This window comes from Mesoplodon mirus (genome assembly GCF_964341445.2).
Source record: "Mesoplodon mirus genome assembly, chromosome: 4".
Lineage (NCBI taxonomy): Eukaryota > Metazoa > Chordata > Mammalia > Artiodactyla > Ziphiidae > Mesoplodon > Mesoplodon mirus.
Window position 1 is genome coordinate 151754299 of NC_138979.1, and position 27573 is coordinate 151781871.

Here is a 27573-nt window from a genome sequence, read left to right on the forward strand (position 1 = left end):
TTGCAGATTTGCTTCCAAGACCCCCTCCATTCCAACACCCTCAGTCTACAACCTGCTCACTTGCCTTCAGCTTAGCCAGCATCCGGTTGACGCTGGTCAGGTCCTTGCCCAGGTCGTCTGACTGTAGCTGGTCCTCCATGGCCCTGATCCACTTGTTGAGGTCGGCGTGGGTCTGCAAGCGCAGGTCAGAGCTCCTGGCGGCTGAGAGGCGCTGGGCCGTCTCCTGTGTGGTGGCCTGAAGCTCATCCCAGAGCCGGTGCAAGGCTTCCAGCCTCTGGGACACCAGGGCCGCAAACTGGGGCTTCTCCTCCATCAGCTGCTTTCCTTCCTGTGTGGGGAAGGAGGAGAGTTCACCCTCTGACCTTGGAGAGACGCCTTGTTCCAGGTGGTTGCAAAGGGCTAACCGAGGAGAGGTCAGTGAGGCAAAGGATCTGCCTAGAACTTGGGTGAGGCTCGGCTGAAAGACTCTGCACCCCCAGAGTTATTTGCAGTAGAAGGTGGGACAGGGAGAGTGTGTCTGGGGCAAATGATTCAGGGAGACTTGTAGCATAGGGAGCTGCAGACAAGAGCCAGCTAGTACTAAAAAAAAATTTTTTTTATTAAAAAAAAAAAAGATTCAAGATCCACCCAGGTACAACAACCGTGGAAACCTCCCTGTGAGTTTGTTTGTTTGTTTATTTATCATGCCACGCAGCTTGCGGGATCTTAGCTCCTAGAGCAGGGATTGAACCTGGGCCCTCAGCAGTGAAAGGGCAGAGTCCTAACCACTGGACTGCCAGGGAATTCCTTCACCCTCTCTTAATTGTCTTGCCAGAAGCTGTGCACTGACCTTCAGTGATATCTTTTAGTTGCTGAGTTTGCCTTGTCTGGTTTTCACCCACATAAATGTATCTTTTTCGGAAGGTTACAGTATGAGATGATTTGGGCCTAGGAATACATACTTGCTAATAATAGTTAATATTTATTGAGTGCCTAATAATTGCCAAGTAATACTCTAAGTGCTTTAATGCCCACAACTCCCTTGGGTAGGTACTGTTATTATCCTCATTTTACAGATGAAGAAACTGAGGCACAGGGAGGTTGAGAAGTCAGACAGCCTGGCTCGGAGCCCACACCCTTAGCCACTATGGACACAGCCTTGTGTGGCCCTAGGCCCACTTTTTCCAGATAGCCACAGCAGGGAGGGGCAGAGGTACCTCCCTTCCTATTCCCAGATCTAACTCCGGCCACATTTTGACTTGGGCCCCTGGGCAAGCTTGTTACAGAGGGGACCCTTGGTATGAATGACCACTCCCTGGTGGTTCTGCCCATCCAAACAGTGAGGGTCAGTAGTCCCTGGCCCATTCTGCTCATCTCACATATTCCCCTGCCCCTGGGCAGGACAGCGCGGGGCCCTGGTGTGGATGATGGAAGGCAGACAGAGGTTACTGCCGTCCTAGCACTGAAAGCTGAGGCTCTGACTCTGTGACCTCAGTGTCCTGGACTGTCCCCAGACTCAGGCGACCCAGAGGAGGCACCCATTCTGACCGGGCTTTATAAGACTGGACGTATCAGGAGCTCTGAAGGTTTAACTACTATTTGGAGAAGTTTTTCACGTCCAGATTCTACACCGTCCAGCAAGCTGCGGGCCAGTGTCCATGCCCTGTGTGCAGCGCTGCTCAGGGAAGCATCCCGAGCAGAGAGCCCAAATGCTCGCTCTACTCACTGCATCAATGTTCTCTAGCCACCCCTGGTGGGAAGCCAGCTCTGCCACGAACGCCTGGTGCTTCAGCCATTTGTTGTGAAGGTTTCGAGCGTCATCATAGGAGACATCCTGAGATGTCAGCAGCTTGTCATTGATCCAGAGAGTGAGCTGTGGGCAGAAAGAGTGGGTTCAATGGTCCCCCAGTGTCCCTCTTTGGCCAGGGTCTCAGGGCAGGACTGCCACCTACCTCTGGCTGTGGAAGAAGAGGGCCAAGGGGAGGAAGTATGAACACAGCAGAGTACTCCCCTCCAACTCTGGATCCCTAACTCCCAGCACAGGAAACTTAACCTGCGTTGTCTCAGGGTTAAAATACAGGCACTACTGTGTCTTCCCCTCTAGAGTGTGTGCAGTATGACACCAGGTATATTTATACTTCTCTCCACATTTCCAGGACCGAGGACAGGGCCTGGCCTACTGCAGGAACTCCACAAGTGTTTACTGAATGGATGGATAAATCCACCCTTTGGCAGTAGGGGGAGAAATCATTAATAAACACGGAGAAAATGTTCTCTGAGGAAAAAGCCAAGGGCAGATCCTATAATTAACAATGAAGGAAGAACTGTGATGAGCCTCTGATGTTTCCAAGGTGTCCTGGCACCATACCAAGCCTGGTTGGTACCAAGGGCAGAGGTGGGTGAAGACAAAGTCATTTGGGTTGAGAGTAAAGGGGTATGAGGATGGAAGCAAGAAAGAAGTCAGGGGAAGCCCCATTCCACATGGAAGTACTGTTCACGGAAGGACCCAGGAGTGCAGGTTAAAGACCTTCCTGTACAGCTCTCCCCAGGCTGAGCGAGGACCTTCTGAGTCAGCAGCTCTCCAACCAGAAGGTTGGTTGAGAATGCTGCTCTTTCTCACCCCCTAAGTTCTGATTCATGTGGGCCCAAGTGGGGCCCAGGAGTCTGCATCTAACCAGAGCCAAGACTGGCTCCATAATTTGCAGGGCCTGGTGCAAAATGGAAATGTTCAAGATTATTAAGAATTTCTCAGTGCTTTGTGTCCACCTAGAGGGGTGGGATAGGGAGGGTGGGAGGGAGGCACGAGAGGGAGGGGATATGGGGATATATGTATACATATAGCTGATTCACTTTGTTATACAGCAGAAACTAACACAACATTGTAAAGCAATTATACTCCAAGAAAGATATAAAAAAAATTTTTTTGAAAGTAGAATCTGCTAAAGGAAAACTATAAAAAAAGAATTTCAAGATGGCAACAGGAAAGCATTAAACTAAACATGGGGCCCTTATAAGCACTGGGCCCCGTATGAATGCACAGGTCACGTGACTTTCAGGCTGACCCTGACCAGGGCCCTAGGTGACTCTTAATACAGACAGTCCTCAGGCCACTTTTTGAGAAAGCCTGCCCTGGACTTGACAAATTAGAAGATATCTTTACAGATTTGAAAAAGAAATTGTGGAACCAAAGATTCTAGAGGATGAAGGACCTAAGTTGTCCAGTGCCCAGAGCTCCCCACGTATGGAATCCAGACTCCTGAGTCTAGAAAGGACTTCCCACCTCTAGGACACTCTGCTTCTAGAAGGAATCTCCTGCAAAGTGGCCAGCCTGGCTGGAGCCTCACCTCCTGGCAGTTCTGCAGGAAGTTCTGGAGCTCCAGGTTGTCTCTCAGAAGGACTGAGGCCTCCTGGGCCTTCTCGTCATTCTTCCTGTGCCTGGAAGGGAAGCCGGAGCCACAGTCACGATGGTGCTGAGCACTGTACCACCACCCTACCTGGCCCCGTGACCCTAGGGGCGGAGGGTACCTGTCCTCAATCAGCTGCACCTTCTCCTTGATCTTGTCTGAGTAGAGGTTTCCTTCAGCTACCAGCTTGTTTCCAGAGTCCACAGGACTCAAAACCTTATCCCGGTTGTTCTCCATAGACACCAAGAATTCCTCAAACTTCCGGATCCTGGCCTCTGCAGCTTCTAGGGAGTCTGGGGGCTCCAAGTGAGCCAGAGTATATTCCTGTTGAAGCAAGTTTCCAGAACAGGCATGAAGACAAGCTGAGGAGGCGGGGAGGGCACCTGCCAGGCAGGAGCACCATGTGCAGCCATGCAGGTTACAGCATGAATGGCACCCCCTGGAGTTGTGCAAGGAAGAAGCTCCCTGGGTCTTTTCCCCCACCCCCACTCGGGGGCACCTGATCAACAGGGTGCCTAAAGCCACATGGAATTGTAACCACCCAGGGAAAAATTCACTTCTCTAGCCTCTAACTGGCCCAAGAACAAGACGTAGTCTGTGACACGGGGCTGGAAAGGGCATATGATAAGGAACGAAGAGGACTGTCCTCCAAACTAGTGGCTAGAGAGAGTCCAAGAAAAGCATAATTTGGTCCCTGAGCCCTGTAGCACTATTGCAGACTTACGACATAAATTCCCTGTTGCTCTGAGAGATGCCCCCTGGCCCCTGGCCCTGAATGCCTCACCCTACCTGGTTGCTGAGGATGGCTTCAGCCTGTTTGGCATCTTTCTGGAACTCCTGGAAGCCGAGGCACTGGGTGAGGGCATGGCTGCGGCTCTCCCACATCCGGTGCAGGGCATCCCAGCCCTTATCCAGGCCATCCAGCCGCTGGCCCAGGAGCAGGTACTCCGGGTCCGTCTGGCCATGGATCACCTTCTCTCCGGATGCCTTGACCTGCTGGTAGTTCTTCTGGTGCCTGTCAATGTCATCCTTGATGGCCGCATGCTGCTGCAGGAGCTGCTCAGCCTCTGGGAGGGACTCGGGCATGTCCTTGGAGGCCACATCCTTCTGGGCCGTGGACAGCCAGGCCTGGAAGGCATCCAGATCCTGCAGGAAGACCTGCAGCTGGCTGGCTTCCCCCAGCGAGGCCTCCTGGCTCTTCAGGGCTTCCTGCAGGGCCTGCCACAGCTCCTCCACATACGCCTGCCGCTGGCCAATGTCCTTCTTCAGCTCAGGGTGTGACTCCATCAGCCGCTGCGACTCCTGCTGCAGGGCACCCACGCGGTCATGGATGGCGGCCACGTCACGCTCCAGCCCCAACAACTTGCGCTGGATGGAGATGACGCCTGCCAGGTCCCGGCCCAGGTCCTTTGTAGACTCCACCACCTTCGTCTTGTCCACCACCCACTTGCTGGTCTCCTCGCAATCCACACAGTAGCTGTGCACCCGGAGGGCCGAGTCCACAGCCTCCCGCCGTTCTAACACCATGGTCTGGAATTCCTGCCACCTGCCGAGGGAGACGGGGGACACAGAGATACCCTCTTCCTTAACGCTTCCCACAGGGTGTCCCTTCCACATTTAGAAGGGACACCAGATTTCCCTTCCAGAGTCTCTCCTGATAGGCCTTGCACGCTGAAAAAAGTCATCTATCCAACAAACTGTCATGAGTAAAATATGTTTATCCAATTTTACTCAAGACAACATAACTGTCAATCAGAGCTTTCCATCAGCAGGACGTGAGCTGTGATGTTATTCCAACCATCAGTAAAGGAACATGATGCTCTGTATGTAAGCTCTATATGTAGTTGAATTTCAGGCAAACGTACAGTTTCCCCAGAGTTTGAAAAATACAAGCATACCTTGTTTTATTGTGCTTCGCTTTACTGTGCTTCACAGATATTACAGGTTTTTTTGTTTTTGTTTTTTACAAATTGAAGGTCTGTGGTGACCCTTTGTTGAAAAATCTATCACTGGCATTTTTCCAACAACATTTTCTCACTTCATGTCTCTGTACTAATTTTTGGTAGTTATTGCAATATCAAACTTTTGCATTATTATATTTGTATGGTGATTTGTGGACAGTGATCTTTGATGTTACTATTGCAAAAAGATTATGACTCATTGAAAGCTCAGATATGATTAGCATTTTTTAGTGATAAAGTATTTTTAAATTAAGGTATGTACATTGTTTTTCTAGGCATAATGCTGTTGCACACTTAATAGACTACAGTATACTGTAAACAACTTTTATATGCACTGGGAAACCCCCCAAATTTGTGTGACTCGCTTTATTTTGATATTTGCTTTATTGGGGTGATCTGCAACTGAACCCACAATACCTCCAAGGTACACCTGTAATGAAAATAATTAGAAACCTCCCATCATCAACCTCAAGAATGCTTTAGGACACAGGGTCCCAGCTTCTCCAGAGAAAACACACAGATGCCTAAGACCAAGTTCCAAGTGCCCAGGGCCTAAGAAAAGCCACCATGGTTCTAAAACAAAAGAGTCCTGGTGAAGAGAAGGAAAAGGAAGAGGAAGGGGGAAGGAGAAGCTGGGATTATAATTAAAACATCATCTTAACCTTCATGTGCAGATGGGGAGGGTGAAGATGTCGGGCAGATGTCCTGGGGTTGGTCTGCAGCCCACAGTAAGCTTCTTCTAAAGAGCTGCCCATTAGCCTGGGCCCAGACCACCAGGGACACCTCCCGTGGACCCAGGTTTACTCATCCTGCATCACCGTAATCTAGATGCACACGATAGTACGCTGAACACACATTTGCTAATTGAGCCTAACTCTCTTGAATATCTACAATGTATAAGCATTATGTTAGCCTTTGGGAGGACACAGTCATAGCTAGACTTTGCTCAACGGAGTGTATGGTTTAGAGAGAAATTAAGACAAACTCACCAAAAAACGATAGTATAAAATACTACGTACATAGCGCGTACCAGGCAGAGAGGACTAAGGGAGCTGTGAGTAGGGATAATAGCAATCTCATGGTGGTCATCTGAGCTGTATTTCAATGGGCAAACCTCCAGCGCCTCCACAGGAGTGATTTATTTAAGGATGGGGCCCCGAGTAGCTCGCTCATCTTTGCATAGTTCTGTGCCTGGTGCATGGATGCTGCTGAGGCTGGACCTCAAGGGGAAGGAGCAGGAGATTTCCTCCAAGGTGGTCTGAAACCACTGTGAAAGGATAGCGAGGCACTCCAGGGCTGTGAGATCTCCTGGCTCCATCCAGAAGCCACAGGAGAGGCTCTGGCAGTGCCCCTGGACAAGTGGCTCCATGGCGATTTTCCAGACTTTTCCTGGTGTGGCCTCACTGCAGCCACCAGGCAGAGTCCACACAGGGGACAGACGAGGTTTGGGTCTCGTCTGCCTCCTAAACCCAACTTCCCCTCCACTGCACCATCTCCAAAAGGGAGGCAGTTAATAGAACTGCTCCAGGCAGCACTGGCCAGACCATGTCAGGAGTCCAGGTTTGGTCCTGGGCCCAAGACTGTTAAGAAAATGTTGGTCAACTAGAATGCATGTGGTGGGAAGTAATCACACATTCAGTAAGTGTTTGAATGACTCATATGTGCCGAGCCTGGCAGAAGATATTTCAGTTTTGTCCCCGGTCACTCATTCACTGTGTTATATCACACAACTACCAAGTGCCTTGTGCCAGGCCCCGTTCAAGGCTCTGGGCATGTAGCAAGGAACAAACCAAAGTGCCCTCATTCGAGTGGGCAGAGACAAATAAGTTTTTAATCCATCAGGTGGTGACAAGTACAGTGGAAAAAACGAAAGCAGATAACAGGATCGAGGCAGAGGAGCTGGATGGGAAGCAGGTAGTGATACTTTGAATGGGGTGGACAGTGCGGGCTGCTCCAAGAAGCTGACACGTGAGCTGAGATCTGAGCGAGGGACTAAGGCAAGTGGATACTGGGGAAAAGAATATTCTGAACAGAGGGAACCTCAGACAGCAAAATGCTTGGTGCTCAGAGCACTGTGGACAATATATAAAGATACTGCTCTTCATTCGCTTACAGTCTAGTAGAAAAGTTCTTCAGGACAAAAGTAATTACAATACAAGGTAGAAAGTGAAGCTCTAAGCCAGTCAAGGGAGGGAAAGATACTTTTTCATCCTGGAAACCGGGAAGGAGAGGAACCTGGACTGGCCTAAAAACAAGCATGATTTAGACTACGCAGTTGGAGGAGGATGCACTCTGTAGAGAGAACAGCAGCGACTTAGTGGCAGGACTGTGGATGCGGTGAAGAATGACAACTGTCTTTAAAAACACTTGAAGAGCTATCACGTGGAAGAAGAATCAGGGTAAGTTTCGTTATGTCTAACGGGCAGAGCCCGAATTTCAAGGAGGCAGATTTCTACTCACGATGAGATCAAACTTTCTACCCAAAAGGGGCTGCTCCCAAATGGGCTGTGCTACACAGGGACGGGGCGAGCTCCCTATGCTTGGAATGTTTGTGCAGGATGCAGGCTGTCTGGGGTACACGGCTCAGGTACCTTTCAACACTCAGATGTCATGGAAAACCATTTTACCTTTTCACACCTCAGGTTCTCTCTCACCTGAGGATGACAAGTATCTTGGTGTATTCCACTTAGGATGGTGTATGGCTTAGAGGTCTGTAAGATCATTCTCTGACCATAACTCATCAAAGCAGCAGATGTACTAGCTGACAAGTACTTCCTGTGTGTCATGCACATGCACACACATACATGCATGCACATGCATCCCGTTACCTCCAAACCTAAAGAAGAACAAGGAGGCATGCTCCTCCTCTGCATAAACCTTAGATTACAGAGGACCCTCCTGAACTACAGTCCCCTTCTTTGGATGCTGAGATAATCTAGTGGCTCCAAAGTCACCCCTGGCCTCCTCTTAAGCCCCCACTGTGCTGCTCCTTTTCTTTACAGCTGAGTCTTCCCTAACCCCGCCTCCAAGGTTGCCTCGGGCAGAGCAGGGCTCAGGCACAAGTGTGGGGAGAGGGACCGGGGTAGTGGGGAGATGGTGAACACGTCCCATTGTGCGTGTAGGACCCAGGGTAACAAACAGGACACAGGCGCATGCTCCGTCCTCAGAGGTCCTCAAGGAACTCGTGGCAATTACACCCTGTACTGAAAGCAGCCCCTCTCCAAAGGCTCCTTAGGGCCTGTTTTTTGTTCTGGCCACGAAGTGTGCTCAAGGCTTGCTGCTAATTCTCCTCTTCATTCAAGCCAGTCTCATTACCAGTGCTACATTTTGGTGCAAGCAGGAGCTTTTTTTTAATGGACAGTACTTAAGAGCTCTCAGAAAGCAATTTTCCCTGCCTAAGAACATCCAGGGAAATGCGACATGAGTACCACATGGCCTGATTCTAACTATGGATGCACTCAGGACATTCGCTCCATCACTCAGCACATGCCCGCCCCAGGCACAGCATTCGCAGCTCTGCGAACAAGTCTCTCTCCCTCCCTGGGCTGGTCACCACACAGGTCTCTCCTCCTTGCTGCTAAAGCTCCAGTGTCAGAAGGAGACTTTGGCTGAGTGAGGCAAGAGCTCTGAGGATACAAACCTGGCAGTGCATAGCAGGCATCCTGACTTCTGGGCCACACCCCCAGGGCTCTGTCAGGTGTCGGGAAAAGAAGCCCTTAGCCCCAAGCCCTACCCACACCCCACCTGGTATTCAGGTGGTCCTGGCACTTCTTCACTTCCCCACTGCGTGGGTGGTTACTCTCTACCAGGCTGTTGGCAGCAAGGTTCACGCCATCAATCTGAGCCATCAAAGTCTTCATCTCCTGGTCCAGGATATCAAACCTGATGTGGACAGAGAAAATGAGGATTGGTAAGGCAGCAGTGGCCGGTCCCCAGAATGTGTAGCGCTTGCTTTCTTCTCCCACCTCCTAAATACATTGACCAGGTAAGAGGGGAGAAAGGTGTGCTAACACACCCTATTTTCTGGTTCATGGGTCCAGTTTCATGGTTTAGCATTTCCTGGGTCAGGCTGGGAGAGAACTGGTTACTTATAAGACAACTGGCTAAACAGAGAGGTTTATGGGAAAATGAGGTGTAGGAGGTGTTAATCGCCACAGAGACTACCTGCCATGCTTCCACTGCCCCAGCTGCTGCTCATGGACCCTAATTCCACTGCCTTGACACCTGGACCTGAAGGATACCTCCCCAGCCAGGTGCTCCGCCCCTGGGTAGGAGAAGGCAGAGCTGCTGAGGGGTGGGGCACCGTGTGGTTATGAAAGCTGACTCTTCTGAGATAAGAGCCCAGGTCCCTCCAGCATCAGCGTGGGACCACCTTGGCATGATCGAGGAGTGACTTCTTTTCCTCAACTCCTTGGATTCTGTACTCAGGATGATGGGATGCCGCACAGACTGGGGGCACGCCCTCCCATGCCAGAGTGCTGATGGAATCGGAATAATGGAAATGAGAGTGGCCTTGCAGACTGGTGATTTACAAACTGGTCTCTGTGGCCCCTCGGGGTTCTGTGGTTTAGGGACTGCCAAAGAAAGCTAGAGCTTGTGGGGTCCAGCCTCTTGCGCCCCCTTCACCACAACCACCATTCATTTGAATAAAGGCTGCTGTAGCTGAAAAGTCATCAAACACCTGGACCAGAAGGAGCCCCTTTGTCTTAGGATGCCTCTGAGGCATCCTATGGCCTCTCAAAGAGACCCTTGTTGATCTGGAGGCTGTCCCAGCACTAGGAGCACAGACCACGTAGTGGGAGGCGAGAGGGAAGGGCCGGCCCTGACCTGTGCTGCACGACCTCCAGGTCCTCCAGCGTGTCTGGGATGTCCATCTGGGCCAGCCACTTCCCCTTCTCGCCCATCCACAGTTCACAGGCATCCGTCTCCCCAAACACCGTGTACAGGTCCAGGGCATCCTGCAGCCTCTGCCGACGCATGTCCGCTTGGGCCACCACCTGCTGGTAGAGATCCCGGAGGGCCTGCAGCCGGTTGGTCACATCTGGGGAATCCCGAAACTCTTGGGGGAACCCCTGGGCCTGCTGTTCCAGATGCTCCATCACCCCGCGGCTCTCCTCTAGCTCCTCCAGAAAGTCCTTGTGCTTCTTGCCCAGGGCCTGTGTGGCCCCTTCATCTTGCCCCACATCTTCTCCCGAGAGCAGCCGGTGGGCATCTTGCAGCCAGGCCTTCAGATCGTCCGCATCACCCTGGAACTGAAAGAAGTTCTCAGCGTCCTGGAGGTTCTTCTTGCGGAAGGCAGCCAGCTCCTTCAGCTGGTTCCACTGGGCAGACACCTCCTTGATCCGGGCCTCGATCTGCGGGTGCCCAAACTGCTTGCGTGCAACCATGCCCTCAGCCTCCTGGAAGATCTGGTCCAGGTGGGCATCCAGCCCGCGCAGCTCGTCCTCGAAGGCCTTGTGCTTGCGCTGCAGGATGAGCACGCTGGTCAGGTCCTTGCCATAGTCCAGGGAGGAGTAAATCTGCTCCTTCTCCTTGATCCAGCTCTCGGCCTCATCCATCTCCCAGAAGAACTTCCAGAGCCGCTTGGACTGCTCCAGCTGGGCCTTGCGTCCGGCTGCTGTGTTGCTCAGCTCCTCGAAGCACTGCTCCAGGTGGCTGACACGGTCCCGGATGACCTGGGGGTCGCAAGGCTGGTACCCTGGGAGGAATGGGAGGAGGGAGGACAAAAAGGGTAAGGGCTTCATCTGAAGGGCAACCTTCAGATCAGGTGCCAGGCTAGGACTGTGTCGTCTAGAACCTGCCATCTCACTGGGGCTTTGGGATTGGACGCAGGGGGTCCCAGTTCCCAGTTGCTTAGAGGACAGGCTTTTAATTAGTTCTTTTTAATGAATTCCCACTAAAACTTCAGGAATAAGAGAGGTTAAAAGTTGGGTCAACTCTCAATAGAAATGCACAATGTAAAATTATTTTAAAAAGAACCAGGCACAAATTTCAAGATGATTCTTCAAAGAGGCAGTGGGGGTCACCTATCTAAGACCAGAAGCTGTAAACCTAAATTGTCTCTGCTATAACTTGAACTAGCAGAGAGAATGAAAGACGGAGCATGCCTTCTTGGTTCTTATAAACCCTTCTGACTATAGACGGCCAAAGCAGTTGCCTGCCCTCTGGAGAATTTTGCTATCCCTCAAACTTCTTTCTTGCACCATTAGTTGATGAAAGAGGCAGAATTGTACAACTAGATTTATCCAAGCTGGGGTGCTGGAGTGTTGAGCCAGAGGCCTCAACAGGAAAACACCTGTGGCCTCACCTGGCTCCTCAGTGAACTGAAGAGTGGCTGTGGTGATGGCCTTCACTTTGTCCCCTTGGATGGCGATGTCAGCCTCCATCAACTTGTGTTTTTGTAGCAAGTCCTCGACCTCCAACAAGTGCTTCCCGAACTCGGCAGACAAGAGGTGAGCCTGGCAAAGAGGACAGATAAGGTAGAGGGAGCGAGGAGAGGTGAAGAAACCCACCCGCTCGGAGAAGACCCCTCTGAAGGGAGCGTCCGTGGTGTGTTGGGGCCAGGATGAGTCAGATGCAGCTGGAAAACAGCTGCTGCTCAGCGGGAAAGAAGCTACAGAGCAGGAGCTCCCACTGGGGGTGCCCATTAAAATCATTCAGGGAGCACCTTTCAGGAGCTCAAGCCCTACACTCAATCTCCTATGTGTGTCCCTGACTTGGGGCCTGGGCATGCGTATTTTTAGAAAGCTCTGTGGTCAGTCTGATGTGATCCTCAGTTGAGAGCCACTGTGGTAGAGGGAGAGGAGAGAGACTTCTTGGTGGCTCTGTGCCGGGAGGTCTGGGTTCCCACCAGAGTCAAATCATGATTACCCAGAGCCTGATTCTCCAGGCTCCTGATGGGTGTCTGTGTCTTCTAGGCCCTGCAGGTTGGCACCTGTGCTACTATGAACCCCAGATTTCTCGATCACGGGGAATATAGAAGATCTGGGCTGGAGCAGTGTGAGCTAAGCCATTGAGAGGTGGATGCAGCCCGATGCTGTGCTGCCTCGGATTCTCCACTCTGACTCAGGGAGGTGGGGCTGGGAGGTGCCTATGGAAGCACACTCCCATTTCAGGGCAGGTGCTGAAGCCCCAGGTGGACACGGGGGCGGGGGATGGGGGTGTCTGAGCCCACCTTGATCTCATCCATCCAGTCGATGCTGTGCAGCATGTCCTGGAAGAGCTTCTGCAGGGCCAGCGTCTTCTCAAGCCTCTGGCGCCGGGACTGCAGCAGCTCCTGCAGGTAGTTCCACAGGCGCAGGACGTTGTCCTTGCGGGCCGTGATGCGCTTCTGGTCGTGGTAATTCTCCCGCTCCAGCTCCTGGGCCAGGTCCTCCAGGGCCCTCACCCGCTCCTCGTAGGCAGCCGTGTCCGTCTCAATGGCCTCATGCTTCTTCTTGGCGGCCTCCACAGCTGCCAGGTCGTACCCGAAATTATCCTGTCCCCCAGGGAGGAAAACAGGCAGCTCAATCAGGCTCCGCTTAGCTGGTCCCCAAATGCAGAGAAACAGGGGGTCCCTTTGGAACAACTGCTGGACGGGAAAGCCCTTTCCCAACGAGTTACTTCTGCCACTTTTTCAGCCTATCTTATCAGAGCCAAGTTCCAAAGACTAAACGTCTCACGAGAACCTTTACAAGAAGCTTGTGATTTTACTCACTGTGCCATCCTTGTGGGTAACACTGGGTGAATATTACTAACAGAGCTCTTTCACCACGTGCTGGCACTCACCACCCTGCTTTGCGTGGACCTGCCCGATTCTGGGCAGGAAGGGGCTTCTCACTAGGAAACCATGCAGCTGTACACAGACGGTTTACCCCCATGCTATCTGGGGTGAATGCACACTCTCCAATTCTCTCAGAATGCTTGCTTTCCCCTTTCGGGATGAAAGGGGAAATTTGATTCCAAGCTCCAAGTGGGAAGGAACAGATGGTCTCATGGAGAATCAGTCCCGGGGTCAATTTTCAGCTAGTGAAATGTGACACAGCCCCAGAGGCCAGAGTCCAAGGGGCATGTCTGACACATACGAGGTGCACTGTTTTCATCACATCCCCGGAGGACCACTGAAATGTCAACCTGAACTCTGGCTCTAGGTGATGCCACTGGCTCACGTGAGACAACTTTTGGGGCCATTTTTGGATTGTGTGGCTCTTTCCTAAAAATGAGGCTTTGTCAACCTGGGAGAGTTCCTTTTCAGATGTGAATCTTGATCCACCCAGTCACGGGGAGCAGGGCTGCAAGACCTGTGGAGAGGCTTATCCTGCTGCCGCCACCGAGAGACCAGCGTGGGCTCCAGCCCTGCTGTCTGCTGGGGGCTCTGGAAAGCTCCCCCTCTCCTGCAACCCCAAGCGCGGCCCCCTTTACCTGGGCCACAAGCCGCTGGTTTTCATTGAGCCACGTCTCTCTCATGGCAGCCTTTCGGTCAAAGCGCCGGGCCAGCTGCTCTAGCTTCTCCTGCCGGATGAGCTCCTCCCTCAGAGCCAGCTCACGCCGGTACTCAGCTTCCTCCAGGCTTTCCCAGGCCTGCACGAGGGGTAGAGGAGAGCTCTTGGGATTTGGGGGTCCCGACTCTTTCACCCAACACTGAGCGATTTTAGGAATCTAGGCAGAGCCTAGATTAAAGCTCAGTGACAGCCTTTCGGCTTTCCTGTCTGGGCAGATGAAAGATTCAGGGAGCACCGGTCATGACCCCCCAGTTCCCTCTTCTCCTAAATCTGCCTCAGACTCTTGGTTTAGTACAGTGTTATTTGCCTCTGTGGGTGCTCAGTAAATTCCTATTGGCTAAATGGCTACCTCCATTCCACTGGAACTTCCAGGTGGTGGTAGACCTCGAAACCTCCGAAATGTCATAAGGCATTTCCCTTCTGTTAAAAGTAGTCAATATTCTCCAAAAAACCTCAAGGTTCTACAGAGAATAGGCTATAAAACTGGCTCTAAATAATGGACTCTGGGCATCTGAACAGGGGGCTGAACCGGTGGACAGTGGGTAGAGTCTGACCTCTCAGGGCTAGACTTAGCACCCTCAACAGCCAGGTGTGTCGTTAATAACACCACAGGAAGTGGCTTGGCTTAACCCTGTCCTGGGACCATTACATGTGCCCTTATGAGGAGCTCACTCAAGCCACTGGCAAACCCGCTGCATCCCGATTCTTATGGCAACTTTGAGCTGGAAATGTGTAACAACTGCCTCTTTTTCTTTTTTAATTTTTTAAATTGAAGTATAGTTGACTTACAATATTGTATTAGTTTCAGGTATATAACAGTGATTCAATATTTTTATAGATTATACTCCATATAAAGTTGTTATAAAATATGGGCTATATTCCCTGTGCTGTGCATTAAATCCTTGTATCTTATTTATTTTATACCTAATACATTCCCTTCACCTATCTTGCCCCTCCCTCCACCCCTGAACAGGGGGCTGAATGGATGCTTGGTGGGTGGAGTCTGACCTCTCAGGGCTAAGCTCAGATAGCACCCTCAATAGCCAGGTGTGTCATTAATAACACCACAGAAAGTGGCTTGGTTTAACCCTGTCCAGGGACCATTCCCTGTGTCCTTATCAGGAGCTCAATCAACACACTGGCAATGTGAAATGGAAAACGTTGCTGTACCCGGTTGATGTCAGACACGAGTTTCCCATCATGGGGTGTGTACACTTTCTGATTGTTGGCTCTCATCCGTGACTGGATGGTAAAAAGTAGGACTTCTAGATTCCCCTTCTCCTGAAACCTGTCAAGAAAAAAGAGGTAGGGAGATGAGTGTCGAGATTCCCACAGCCAGTTTTTTTTTTTTTTTTTAATTTTCTGGTCGGCCATGCGGCATGTGGGATCTTAGTTCCCCGACCAAGGATCAAACCCGCGTCCCCTGCATTGGAAGTGCAGAGTCTTAGCCACTGGACCACCAGGGAAGTCCCAGACAGTTGTTCTTTTTTAAGTGAACATGGAACCCTGGCATCTTGGAGCTTGGATAGCAAAACACATTTCTCTTAAAAAAGTAAAGAGGATCTACATAGGTTTACTTACCTGTTAAAAGATCCATCAATCTATCATACTCGCCAACTGAGATCTAACAGGGGTTGAGTCTTTGCAACATAAACCAGAGAAAACAACTACTGCAGCATTTGCTTGTCATTTGCTTCCACGGAGGAATGGCTAACTGGACTGTTCTGGTAATTCCTATAGGTATCAAGTTTTAGTAATCCATACAAAGAAACTCTTCCCTGTTCTGCAAACAGTTGAAGGCTTTTGACTAGCTCTTCACTCAGTTTTTTGCTGAGTGAGTCAATAAAACCATGTATGTTCTTACGTGGAAGCAGCATTATCCACGTAAGAACATATCACACCGAGCCCAACTTTCACCTGAGTACTAATAAGTCGGCTCTCCTGACAACAATGCAAAACCCAGATGCTTCTGAGAGGGGAGGAAAGGCTAGGCTCTGGGAGGAGGTTAGGTGTAGGAGTTGAGAACTGGCAGCAGGCTGGATTTCTGGAACCCAGGGTCCAAGCTTCAGGTAACTGGGTACTTTCCCATTTCTGCCCGTAGCCAAGTATTTACCCACTTCTACCTCCACCACGCAGGAGTCAAAGATCAGCTGGTAAGCAAGGTCCCCACCCTGAGGCCAGCCTAATTCATCTGCCTGCTCACAGGCACTGCAGGAGGGCTGTGGCCTTGAGCACTGTCTACGCAGCCAGGAGATGCTACCCCTGTGTGCAGTGCCTGGTAGACTCATGGGGCATGTTATCTGTATTGGATTTAGGACTTTGAAAGTGGGTTAGTGTCAGGCCAGAAATCAGATACTTGTTTATAGTACATCCCAGACTCCGTGTCTCGCCTTTCCCTGCTTGCTAGTCATGAATGAATGAGCGGCGGAGGAACAAGGCAGAGGGTACCACCGATGAGCTAGAAATCTGTTTCTGGGGAGCCGGCCAAGCTAAGGGCAGGCGAGCTGGAATGCCCCGTGTCTGTGTGGGTGTGCGTGTGCACGCGTGTGCACAGTTGTGTTTGCATGTGCATATGTGAACATAGGCCCTGCACACGCTGGAGTGGAGCAGAGGTCCCGAGAGGCAGACTAAGTGCCCTGTTAATGGATGAGCAGCGACAGATGGGAGAGGAAGAAGGATGTGCTTGATGATCAACAGGGCCTCACGTGGAGAGCTCTGGGGCTGTGGATGCAGAGGTCACTACCAAAGAACAAACCCGCAGCTCAGTGCACAGAAGAGAGAGGAACTTTCCAGCACATTCTTTAAAGAGACTCTGAAGTCTGAGATTTCACTGCTGCTCCCCTTCAGGGATCTGGGAGAGTATTTCTTTGGCTTTGAGTCAGGGGTTACTCAATGCCCACTGCCTGTAGGCTGACGGCCTGGGAGCAGGGAGACAAAACGGGATGAAGGAGGTGACAGATGGGCAGCTCTCTAACCTCCAGGAGCCGCCTCCCGGATTCCTTCTCCAGGCCCTCCAACCCTCTGGAGGTGGTTTCTCGGCCGTGATGCCCGCCCTCCCGAGTGCCCAGGCCCTTACTTGGGCGGCTTCTCCACGGTGCGATAGGTACTGAAGGCCTGCAGCTGCTGCTGGACACCGGTCAGGGAGTTGGCGAACTTGCGGCTGTTCAGGACAGTGATGGTCTGCTCGATCCAGGTGAGCAGGTCTGAGGCCAGACCGCTGTACTTTTCAATCATCTTCTCGGTCTCAATGGCATGGTCAATTACCTAGGGAATCACCTTGTGACTCATCCTTGTCAGAAGGGCGAGGACGCCAATGAGGATGCCACCGGGGACCACAATCGAGGTGGTCCTCCTCCTCGCAAGCCCTGGAGCGTTTATGTTGGGTTTGTTCCCTGAGCCCAAGACCACTGCTGAGCAGGGGGCCGGACTGGAAGTGTGCCGGCAACGTCAGGAGGGACCTGGCTGTGCTCGGGAACAGGAGCAGCTCCCCCCTCCCGAACCCTGTAAAAGACTAGAAAGCTGCCTGTGCGTTCCAATCCAGCCGCCAGAGAGGCCAAGGTCCTGTTTATTTAAGAGTGGGTATTAGGGATGGAGGGCTTCCTGGCATTGTCTTTGCTAAACACCAGTGCACGAAGATGAATGAGAAACAGTCCCTGCCCTGGAGGGGCAAAAGACCCAGCCGGGGAAAGGACTCCAGCACGAGGGTCCATACAGTGGGGTGGCTCCCCTGTACGGTAGGCTGCGGAGCCTAAGAGGCATGAAACCACAATAAACTAACAAGTAAAGAGCCTGTTTTGTTCCTGTGGGAATGCTCACGAGACATGGGTCTGCAGGTGGAAGGTCGGCTCAGAGCTACGGGCTATGACCTTGTTTGGGACAGACCATCAACCTGTGTTGGAATTCAGCTTGGGAGCCATTAACCTGGCAATGCTTGGCTTCAGAGGAAGTTGGTGGGGGGTGATGTGCACCCTCTTCCACAGCTGGGGTCCAGACACAAAGCTCTTAGGGTAGAAAGGGAGCATCTCAGTCAAGGCCTGTGCGTGGCAAGCAGGGAAACGGTGACACTCTGGTTACACAGCAGCTCAGTACCTTGCCAACACGCTTGCCCTCCACTGCCAGCACCTTCATCTTGGAGAAGTAGTGGTAAAACGCCACCACGTAGGTGATGATGGATTTCTCGTCAGGGTTTTCTGTGAAGACATCTGCAAGGGGAAAGGGTGGGCTCTCAGGACCAATCGGAAGTTGGAAATGTCAGGCTCAGGGGGTTCATCTCCCTGTGTCTCCATCACGAAGTTCAACTACAGGCACCAAGTGACAGGCGAGAGTGGAAGAGGAATAGGCTGCGATTTTAGTGAGAGGATGAAATCCATATTAGGACCACAAAGAATGAAAGAAGGGAAAAGGATGGAAAGACTACAGTGGGCCCCCAGTCAGGCAGGGAAGGTGTCAGGAGCCAGCTTGGGTCTGAAGAGCAGGTTGGAGCGGAGCCCTGGCCCGGCCACCATGCCCACGGCTCTCCCAGCACGGCCCACACTCCTCCAGGTGCCCTGACGGTCTTGTGGGCGCTGGCTCACCTTCAGGGTCGAGGAGCGGGATGATGCCCAGCTGTCGCTCAGCCACGTCGAACGCGTGCTCCAGGTTGTGCCGGGCGTTGGAGTCCTTCAGCTTATCAAAGTCAATCAGGTCGGGCCTGGGGATGAAGCCAGACTGTTAGAGGGCAGGGAGCATGGCATCCCCACCGAAAGGGCAAAGACCCTGGGCAGACGCAGGCAGGTGGCTGAGCCGGAAAAGTGAGAGGAGGAGACGGGACCGAGGAGGGAGCTGTGAGCACCAGCGTGTGAGGAAGGGGGATTTAAGGGAGGCAGGATGCCGAGGGTGAGAGGAGAAGGCGCCACGGCTGTACCATTCCTGTGACGCTTGAACAGCAGCCTACACGTTAAGTGCAAGGTGTCCCAGTCCCCCCAGGGCTCTCTGGCTCCCACAGGGGTTCCCGCTCCGCTCCCTCCCTTACCGGTGCTTGTGGATCAGGGCGTTAAAGGCTAGGCCATCCTTCCAGCTGGAGGTGAAGTTGGTGACGTTGACATGGGGGTAGCTGCATCCAAGAAAAGCATGAAGAGCTAAGAAACAGATTCTTCTGGGGTCCCTACAAGTGTGTGAACCCAGGGCCAACACCTCAGGAGAGGAGTGGACCGGACCCTTCTCGAGCCCCTTCAACAAGAGGGCAGCCGTTAAGTCACACAAAGAGGCTCCTTCATCAGGTGGGCCCAAGAGACTCTCGCCCCCAACAGACCCCATGGTCTGACCCAGGCAATTTGAGGATAGAATCCTGTATTCCGGGCCTGTAAGAATCAGGTCAGGATAGACTGTGCATCAACTACGCCCAAATGGATGTAGTTCTGGGTGATGGCGTCTATGTCCCTTGGGGACGGCAATGCTTGGGAGGCACAGGGGGTGGTGAGGAATGTGGCACTGGCTGGTCCCCAGGGCATACCCTGCCGTCTTCATCTGACACCATAACAGCAACGCGTCCTTGGCTGAGCGCGTCTCACGACCTTCCTGAGTCTGGACAACGATGTCCTGAATCTGTGGACACAGGAACAAGAGAGGGAAGACTTAGATTTGCATCTGGCCCAGAGCCTCCCTGCTCTCCCTGGAGGGCCCCCTCGGTCCTTCCTCCTCTGTAGCCGTCCATCCCGTCGCCAGCCCTGCAGCTGCCCCGCAGCCTGAGGCCCCGGGTCCTGGAGGCCTGTTTCTCTGCCTTGGTCAGCTTCTCCACGTCAGAGGAGACTGCTCCAACTTGAAACTTGAAGGGGAGGCCAGGACTAAACAGCAGGATGCCCTCATTCCTCCTCAGGAGGTGCGTGCCACCTGGGCCATGGAACGGCATGAACGCTGGAAGGTGCTGTGTTTTTTTTTTTTTGCGGTACGCGGGCCTCTCACTGTTGTGGCCTCTCCCGTTGCAGAGCACAGGCTCCGGACACGCGGGCTCAGAGGCCATGGCTCACGGGCCCAGCTGCTCCACGGCATGTGGGATCCTCCCGGACCGGGGTACGAACCCGTGTCCCCTGCATCGGCAGGCAGACTCTCAACCACTGCGCCACCAGGGAAGCCCGGAAGGTGCTGTACTTTGATCAGCAGCTCCTCTTGCCTTTTCATCCTCCCCAATTCTGCTGTTATTACCGTTTCATCATACACACCCTCAGAGAGTGAGACTGGACACCCAAGACCACTTGGGTGAGATCTTCAGGCCGGGAGCTGTGTGTTATCTTCCTTCTCCCTGCCCTTCCCTCCTCCAACTAGGTTCTTTCTGTCCCCAGACCAGCAGGTGGAAGGCCCTGCTTTCCTCCCCTCGGGCTTTCTAAATTCCTTACAAATAAGCGACCTTGAATTTCAGGGTGGGAAGAGAAAAGCTTCTGAGTGAAAAACATAAAAGCAGATCTTCTGCACTCTTGCAATTTCTGAACCAAACTACTTAAAAAACCAAAAAGTGACACATGTGGGGGGAAGGGGACAAAAGTAGATCTTCCAGCCAGATCTCAGCCCAGCTACTAATTTCTATCCTCTCTCTCAAAAAACTAGCTATTGACTGAACAGCTCGCCCTGAGCTTCAGCAACTTGGCGATGCACAGGATGGTTTCTCCTTCCTACAAGCATTGTCCCACAGGACGGGCTTCTAGCCTCCCAGAATGTGCAAACACTCGCACTTATTCACCATTTTATAAGATTCCCAAACCCAGTCTGGCCCAGGGAAGCTCCGTCCACCCCCTCTGCCCCCCGGGAACCCACCTGGAAGCGGAGGATGATGGTCCAGATGAGGCCCAGGACCAGGCGGTGGTTGCCATCCACGATGTCGTGGGATCCCATGTTCTCCAGGTGCACACGCTGCTCCTTCAGGAACTGCAGGGCCTTGTCCACATTCTCCAGGCAGTGGATGCGCATCTTCCCCTTCGTGGGCTTTGGCTGAGGGACAGCATGCCCCGTGGGCATGGAAGAACCTCATGGTCACGCCTGGACCAGCTCCGGTCATCAGCATCCACCCTCCATGCCAAACTCCAACTCCCATGCTCACTCCTTGACACTTTTCAACCCCATCCTTTCAGCAAAGTTCAGAGGCTCCCTCTCTTGAGCACCCAGAGTTCTGCAAGTGGGCTGCATCAGTACTGTTCCTGGGTCTAAACAAAGGCTTCTGAGTGGGTGATAAGTGGCATTCAAATATAGTAACATAACAGGTAGTTCGTTGAGCCCTTACTATGTGCAAGGCACAGTTCTAGGAACTGTTTACTGCTGATTGGTGATAAGAACGGCTTTTAGTGTGGTGACTGATAATGGGTCCATTCTGCCATCCAACCTCCTCCCTCCCCACCCCCAAACGGCCTCAGCCAAAGCTCAAGGGGACCACCATTGATAAGTAACTGCATCATCTGAAGGTTTCTTAGTGGTAACTCTCTCTAGTGGGGTAAGAGGCATTCTTCAACTTCAGTCTGGAGTTGAAAAGGCAACAGATGAATGTGGTACCATACATTCAAACCCTGAGGTCTTAGGCTACTACATCAGGTACAGGTATCGGTTTACACACGGGGGAAATGAGGCAAAGAAGGTCCTGCCTGACAGACCCAAGGTCATAATAGAAGTAACTGAGCAAAACATGAGCCTTGATCTGGCTCTCCTGCAGGGGCAACGTTACCACCAGGTGGGTTACAACTAAGAGGGCCTGTGATAAATTTCCACTTGTTAGAGTGATGGATACACAGGAAAATATCTTTGACACGTTCCTCCTCGTTCCAAGAAGGAGGCAAATTTTTCCAGCTGGGTAATGGGATATGTCTTAGCCTGCGCAAGGAGGCTGAGGGTGGGCCTATTGCAGGCCAGTCACAGATAACCAGATGCCAAGAGGAGAAAGTCAAGAGCTCTGCATGGCTTCTGGGAGGAGCATGAAGGGGTGGGAGTGGCCAGAGGAGGCAAGAAATTCTGAAATGTTTCAGCAAAATTAACAAAAGTTTTGATGATATATTAGATGGAAAGCCAGGCATTTATGCTGGGACATATTTAGATGAACACGTTCAGGGAACCCAGTCAGCCACACGGACACCTCACATCATTAGTACTGAAACCTCCCAAAAGAATAGGGAGAGGGCTTCCCTGGTGGCGCAGTGGTTCAGAGTCCGCCTGCCGATGCAGGGGACGTGGGTTCGTGCCCCGGTCCAGGAAGATCCCACATGCCGCGGAGCGGCTGGGCCCATGAGCCATGGCCGCTGAGCCTGCGCATCCGGAGCCTGCGCGTCCAGAGCCTGTGCTCCGCAACGGGAGAGGCCACAACAGTGAAAGGCTCGCGTACAGCAAAAAAAAAAAAAAAAAAAAAAAAAAAAAGAATAGGGAGAAACCTTGGAAGGCCATGAGAACTGGAGAGGCCCCCAGACCATGTCTTTCCTGAAGAGGGGCGGAGCAGCAGCCACAGGGCCTGGGGAAAGGGGCTTTACCAGCATCTCTCCAGAGAGCACTTCCAGCAGCTTGATGAGCATCCTCCCATCCCGCAGGTCCTTGTAGAGGTCAGTGATGCGGCAGGACACGCGCGCCAGGTGCGAGTTCACCCATTTTGTGAAGGTTTTCTTCTGAACAACTTCCCGCTCATCTGGGTGGGGAGAAGAGCCTTGGGTGAGGTGCCTGAGGTTGGCAGGGTCCATTTGCAATGTGACATGGGGCCGAAGGGGTTTTCACCTTAACCCCAGAGTTGCCCCATCCCTGGCAGAGGAGGTTGATGTATCTATTCCATCCCCTTCTGAGGAGCATTTCTGACCAGAGCGTAACCTTTTGGCTTCACAGGTCCACGTGCCATGACTGGGGTAATAAAGAGGTAACTTCCACCACCACGGTATCAAGACACCCCTAATCCAGTCACCTGCTTCCCTGTGCGCATCAGAATGCTCTGGACCACTGGGCCAGCGAGCTCAGAATTCAATGCCAGGTTCACCCGTACACCCATCCAACAAATATTCCCTCTGCCTAGAATGCTCTCTCTCGGACACTCCACCCCTCACCCCGTTCACCTAACTCCTAGTCATCCTTTAGGAGTCAGTGGAAACAGTGCTTCTCCAGGAACCTAAGCTCTTGCCTAGGTTCTGTCTCTCCTTGTGTGCCCCGACCCCTGCATCTGCATTTCTCATTTCTCTCTCCTCATACTCAGATTAGTTGAAAGTCTGTCTTTCCTGCAAGACTGCAGGCTCCTTGAGCCCAGCAAAATCTGTCTGTCTTGTTCACTTCTAAATCCCCAAGGCCTGGCGTCTGGCACGCAGTAGGTCTCCAGAGCTGTACTGTAGCTGACTGTGCAGAGGTTTATTCAGCTCCTACGCCAGGCCTGCTGATACATAAAAGTAAAACAAACTGCCTGCCCTCAAGGAGCTGCTGGTAGGTAGAGGAGAAAGATGAGCATGGAAACAGTGAGGTCATGTGGAATGTGTGATCCACGTAGGGTGAAGGGTAGTGGGGGCTTGGGGTGGGGGCTGTGCATGGCACTAAGCTCTCCTTCTCTCCCGCAGAATGGCAGGCAGGATTTTCCATCTTCAAACCTGGGAAGCTGACATGCCACCCCCAGCCTAAATCAGCCTCAGCCCAAACCAAGCTTCCAGCCCAGGCTGTACCAGTTCGGGTGGGCTACCTTTTAACACCTCTGTTAAAATACAGGGTACTGTAAAATAAATGCTGGTACCTGTATGGTTAGGGCTGGGAAGCTTGATCAAGATGCTGGAGAGAGGACAGAGGCTGGGATAGCAGAAAGAATGGGGACAGGGTGAAAGAGAGAGAGAAGAGGGGCAGAAAAGATAGAAACAGGAAGAGAAGTTTGCTTTAGTGAACAGTCTATGGCAACCTGCTTCTGGGCACTCTGGCGGAGGATTCTAGGCAGGAGATGACCTGGCCATGTGGTCATGGGCCTGGTCCCTGGGGAGGCCATGGAGGGTCCCTGGGGAGAGTGTGTTCAGATTGGTCACAGCCAGGGCAGACTCCGAGCAGTCCAGCCAGGAGGGACTGTCAGTGCCGTGCGAACAAGCTAAACGTCTGCTCAGCTGAGCCCAAACTGTGGAACGGTTGGCTTCTTAAATTATTAAATGTCTGACTTAATAACAACAAAAAGAGGAGCCCAGCCAGCATGGCCTCGAGGGTATAAGCCTGGCAGTTTCTGAGGCTCACAGCATCAAATTCCTTCCTACTTCATGGCTATTTTGGTGTTAGGAACTCAGACCCCTTATTTGCTTATTCATTCATTCAGCAATTGTTCACTGTACAGCTGTTAGGTGCCAGACTCTGGGTGGAGGGGGAGGCAGCCAAGGACAGGAAGGAGCCCCCATCCTTGACGCAAACTCCATTATAAATATGATGAGTGCTGGAGTCACATGTAAAGAATTCTATGGAAGCCATCTAAATAAGATTTCCAAGAAGAACAAAAATACTACTAGTGACTATACAAATCTGTAATAAATATAAAATTAAAATGGCACTTGTTTGTTCTGGGCTTCTGGGCAAAGTTTCAGGGGGAAAGGCCCCCTTACTCTATTGGACCACTTCCCTGATTTCAAGGACTGCTTCAGCAAAATGTAACTAAAGTTCTGATGATATATTGGACAGAAAGCAATTGCGTTTATGCTGGAGCCTGTTTAGATTCAACAGAGCCAGCCTCAGTCCCACGATGCTCTCCCTAGAGACCGGATCTGTGCTGTAAGAGGCTAAGCCTTCCAACCGGTGGTGGAGCTTTGTCTAAGGGGCTGAAATTTGTTGCCCCTTTAGAGGTAAGTGTCTCAAAAAGTCAAAGTCCTTTCTTCCCATCTCCTTTTCCTGTCTTTAAGAATCTAAAGAGTTTATTATGTGGGTGCTGAGATGTGTTTATTTGTGCTCAGCGAAGTGTAAGGAAGAGCTGGGCCGTGGAATTTAATTCTAGGCTGCTGGGCTGGCACACACATCGGTGCAGATGTAAATCACCCTTAGATCTCTCCAGTTCTCAACAACAAATAACGCTCCCTGGGCCCCAAAATGCTGGAGCTGCAGGTTTAGAGCTCAGGTAGGAGGCCTCCTGGCTGCATTTTACTTGAAGGCGGGGGTGCAATTGCCCAGGAAACCCAGTACCCTAAAACAGTCTGCAGTGTTGAGACAGGGGAAAGATTCTGCGAGGCTCATGATGGTCATAAGGAGAGGAAGGCCGAGGGGTGGGGATTAATTTCCATCAGCTCATAGCCCTGGCTGCTCCGCATCGGCTCGCTCAGTGCATCCACTCCCAGCAGGCACTCAGTGGAGCCTTCTGAGTGCAGGAGAGGTGGGAGGACCGGAGTGTGTGGACAGGCCGCGGAGGCAGCTGAGCATTGGGCCTGCTGTCCCCAGGAGACCCGGGCCATCCTGCAGGGAACCGCTGTGGAAAAGAGGCCTCAGCAAGGCCCTGCCATGGGCCAGGCCTTATATCCAGAGCCCTAACCCTGCCAGTGAAGGGGAAGCGGGCAAGTCCACTAGCATGGCCTGAATCAAAGCTACCAGAACCTCAGAAAATACTCACGTCTCTGCAACCATCAAGCTCAGGGCCTCTCCATTGCTGCCTGTTCCTCTCCCCTTTCCTTCCTAGGCTGTGGCCAGCCTCCTTCTTCCCTACAAAACTCCCCTTCCTCTCTGACCAGCTAGCTAGACTCACTGTCTGGATATTGTGACCAAGTGCCCTTTCTTTTATGTCCCCCTTCAAAGGTTTAATTTAAGGTCAAATAAACCCAACAAAACTCAAGTGTTTACCCACTAATGAGTTCATACATGGAAAGTGCTTAAAACAGTAGCCAGCACACAGAAAGAAAGCTTGAGGTAAACATTAACTATCACTGATATCATTGCTGCTCCTATCGTTACTGCCTATAGGGCCCAGATGCTGCAGGGAGCACAAGGCAGGCTCACTCTCCCCAAGGGCTTTGCAATCTAGTTGAGGAAACGAGACACAGACCCACAAATAGTTCTGCAACCACACAAGAGATAAAGGGCAGTTCATTTAATAATACAAAAGCTGTCACAAGGTAATATTGGATTAGTTACCAGATAAATGGCACATACAATAAATGGTCAGGGGTGAAAGAGGAGAGAGGTCATCTCCAACTAGGACACTCAAGGCGGGGCTCGTGAAGAAAACCACTTTGCACAGGCAGAAGAGGAAGGAGAGGAGCCACAAGACGGAATGCATAAAAGGATGGAGCTTGTTCAGGGGTTGCTGACTAGCTACAGGTAAGAAGAAAAACATGTGGAAAATAGGTTTTAAATCGGATGTGGAAAGCCTTGAAGGAAAAGCTAAGAAGTTTAGATTTAATCCTAGAGGTAAAAGGAGACACTAAAGGGGTGGCAGGATCCTTTCCTGAAATAGGAATTTGGAAAACCCCCAATGATAATAAAAAGACAAAACATTTCAGCTTAAATTTTAAAACAATTGTGTAAAATCCATATAAATCTATAAAGTCTCCCAAGGCACACCAAAGATTTGAACAATTGGAAAAATCACACCCAATTCTTGAATAGGAAAACTCAATATCATAAAGATGTCAATTTACCCTAAAGTTATATATTTAATATTATTTTAAAAATATGTATATTATATAATTTAAATTTTGGGGGAAACTAGACAAATGATTAGAAAACTCATTATAAAAATAAACAAAAACAGGCTTCCCTGCTGGCACAGTGGTTGAGAATCTGCCTGCCAATGCAGGGGATATGGGTTTGATCCCTGGTCTGGGAAGATCCTACATGCCACAGAGCAACAAAGCCCATGCGCCACAACTACTGAGCCTGCGTGCTGCAACTACTGAAGCCCACGCACCTAGAGCCCGTGCCCCACAACAAGAGAAGCCACCACAATGAAAAGCCCGCACACTGCAACAACGAGTAGCCCCGTCTCACTGCAACTAGAGAAAGCCTGCGCACAGCAACAAAGACCCAACACAGCCAAAAATAAATAAAATAAATAAATGTATTAAATAAATAAAATAAACAAAAATAGCTAGGAAAGTTTCAGAAAAGAAGAGTAATAAAGGGTAACCCACATTCCCAGGTGTTTTTTCTAACAAATATTAAAGTATAGTATAAAGTTATAATAATGAAACTGTGTGGTACTAGCATATGAATATATAGACACATCAATGGAAGAGAAATAGTCCCAAGTATATATAGTCATTTAATATCTGATAAAGGTGGCACGTCAAATGTGAAGGGAAAAGATGGATTATTGGGTACAGGGTGTTGACAAAACTAGATGACCATCCAGGAAAAATTAAGTTAAATTCATATCTCCAGGATAAATTTCACTGTGGTCAAAAATTGAAATGTAAAAAATAAAACCATAAAAATACCAAAATCAATCATAATAGAATGTTTTTTATAATGTTAGTGTAGGGAAGGGCCTTCTAACTCTGAAACAAAATCCAAAAACCATAAAATAAAAGATTGAAAGTTCAACTGCATCAAAAAAAGTTCTGTGTGAGATATAATACCATAAGCAAAGTCAAACAAACAAGGAAAATTATCTGTAACTCATATCACAAAGGGCTAACTTACCTAGTATGTAAAGAACATCTACAGATTAATAAGGAAAAAGATCAGTAATCCAATAGCAAAATGGACTAAGAATGTGAACAAAGAGTTAATAGAAAAAAATTATAAAAGTCTCTTAAATGTATAAAAAGTTGTCCAGGCTATTCATAATAGAAGTACAAATTACAAGTATACACATACACACAAACTTAA

General features: G+C 51.0%; 1 protein-coding gene across 1 annotated transcript in view; it reads right to left on the bottom strand.

The window, feature by feature from the left end:
* Window positions 1-27573, bottom strand: part of SPTB (spectrin beta, erythrocytic) — a 128692-nt gene that overhangs the window by 29021 nt on the left and 72098 nt on the right. The window contains exons 3-20 of the mRNA XM_082616970.1: window positions 22302-22453; window positions 20611-20784; window positions 19316-19407; window positions 18836-18916; window positions 18399-18514; window positions 17914-18026; window positions 16901-17088; window positions 14995-15112; window positions 13745-13903; window positions 12519-12821; window positions 11652-11802; window positions 10172-11042; window positions 9089-9226; window positions 4173-4929; window positions 3505-3707; window positions 3324-3414; window positions 1706-1852; window positions 65-328 (exon numbers count right to left, since the gene is read on the bottom strand). Coding sequence (XP_082473096.1) covers window positions 65-328; window positions 1706-1852; window positions 3324-3414; window positions 3505-3707; window positions 4173-4929; window positions 9089-9226; window positions 10172-11042; window positions 11652-11802; window positions 12519-12821; window positions 13745-13903; window positions 14995-15112; window positions 16901-17088; window positions 17914-18026; window positions 18399-18514; window positions 18836-18916; window positions 19316-19407; window positions 20611-20784; window positions 22302-22453 — 4118 coding nt within the window. The remainder of the gene's footprint in view (window positions 1-64; window positions 329-1705; window positions 1853-3323; window positions 3415-3504; window positions 3708-4172; window positions 4930-9088; window positions 9227-10171; window positions 11043-11651; window positions 11803-12518; window positions 12822-13744; window positions 13904-14994; window positions 15113-16900; window positions 17089-17913; window positions 18027-18398; window positions 18515-18835; window positions 18917-19315; window positions 19408-20610; window positions 20785-22301; window positions 22454-27573) is intronic.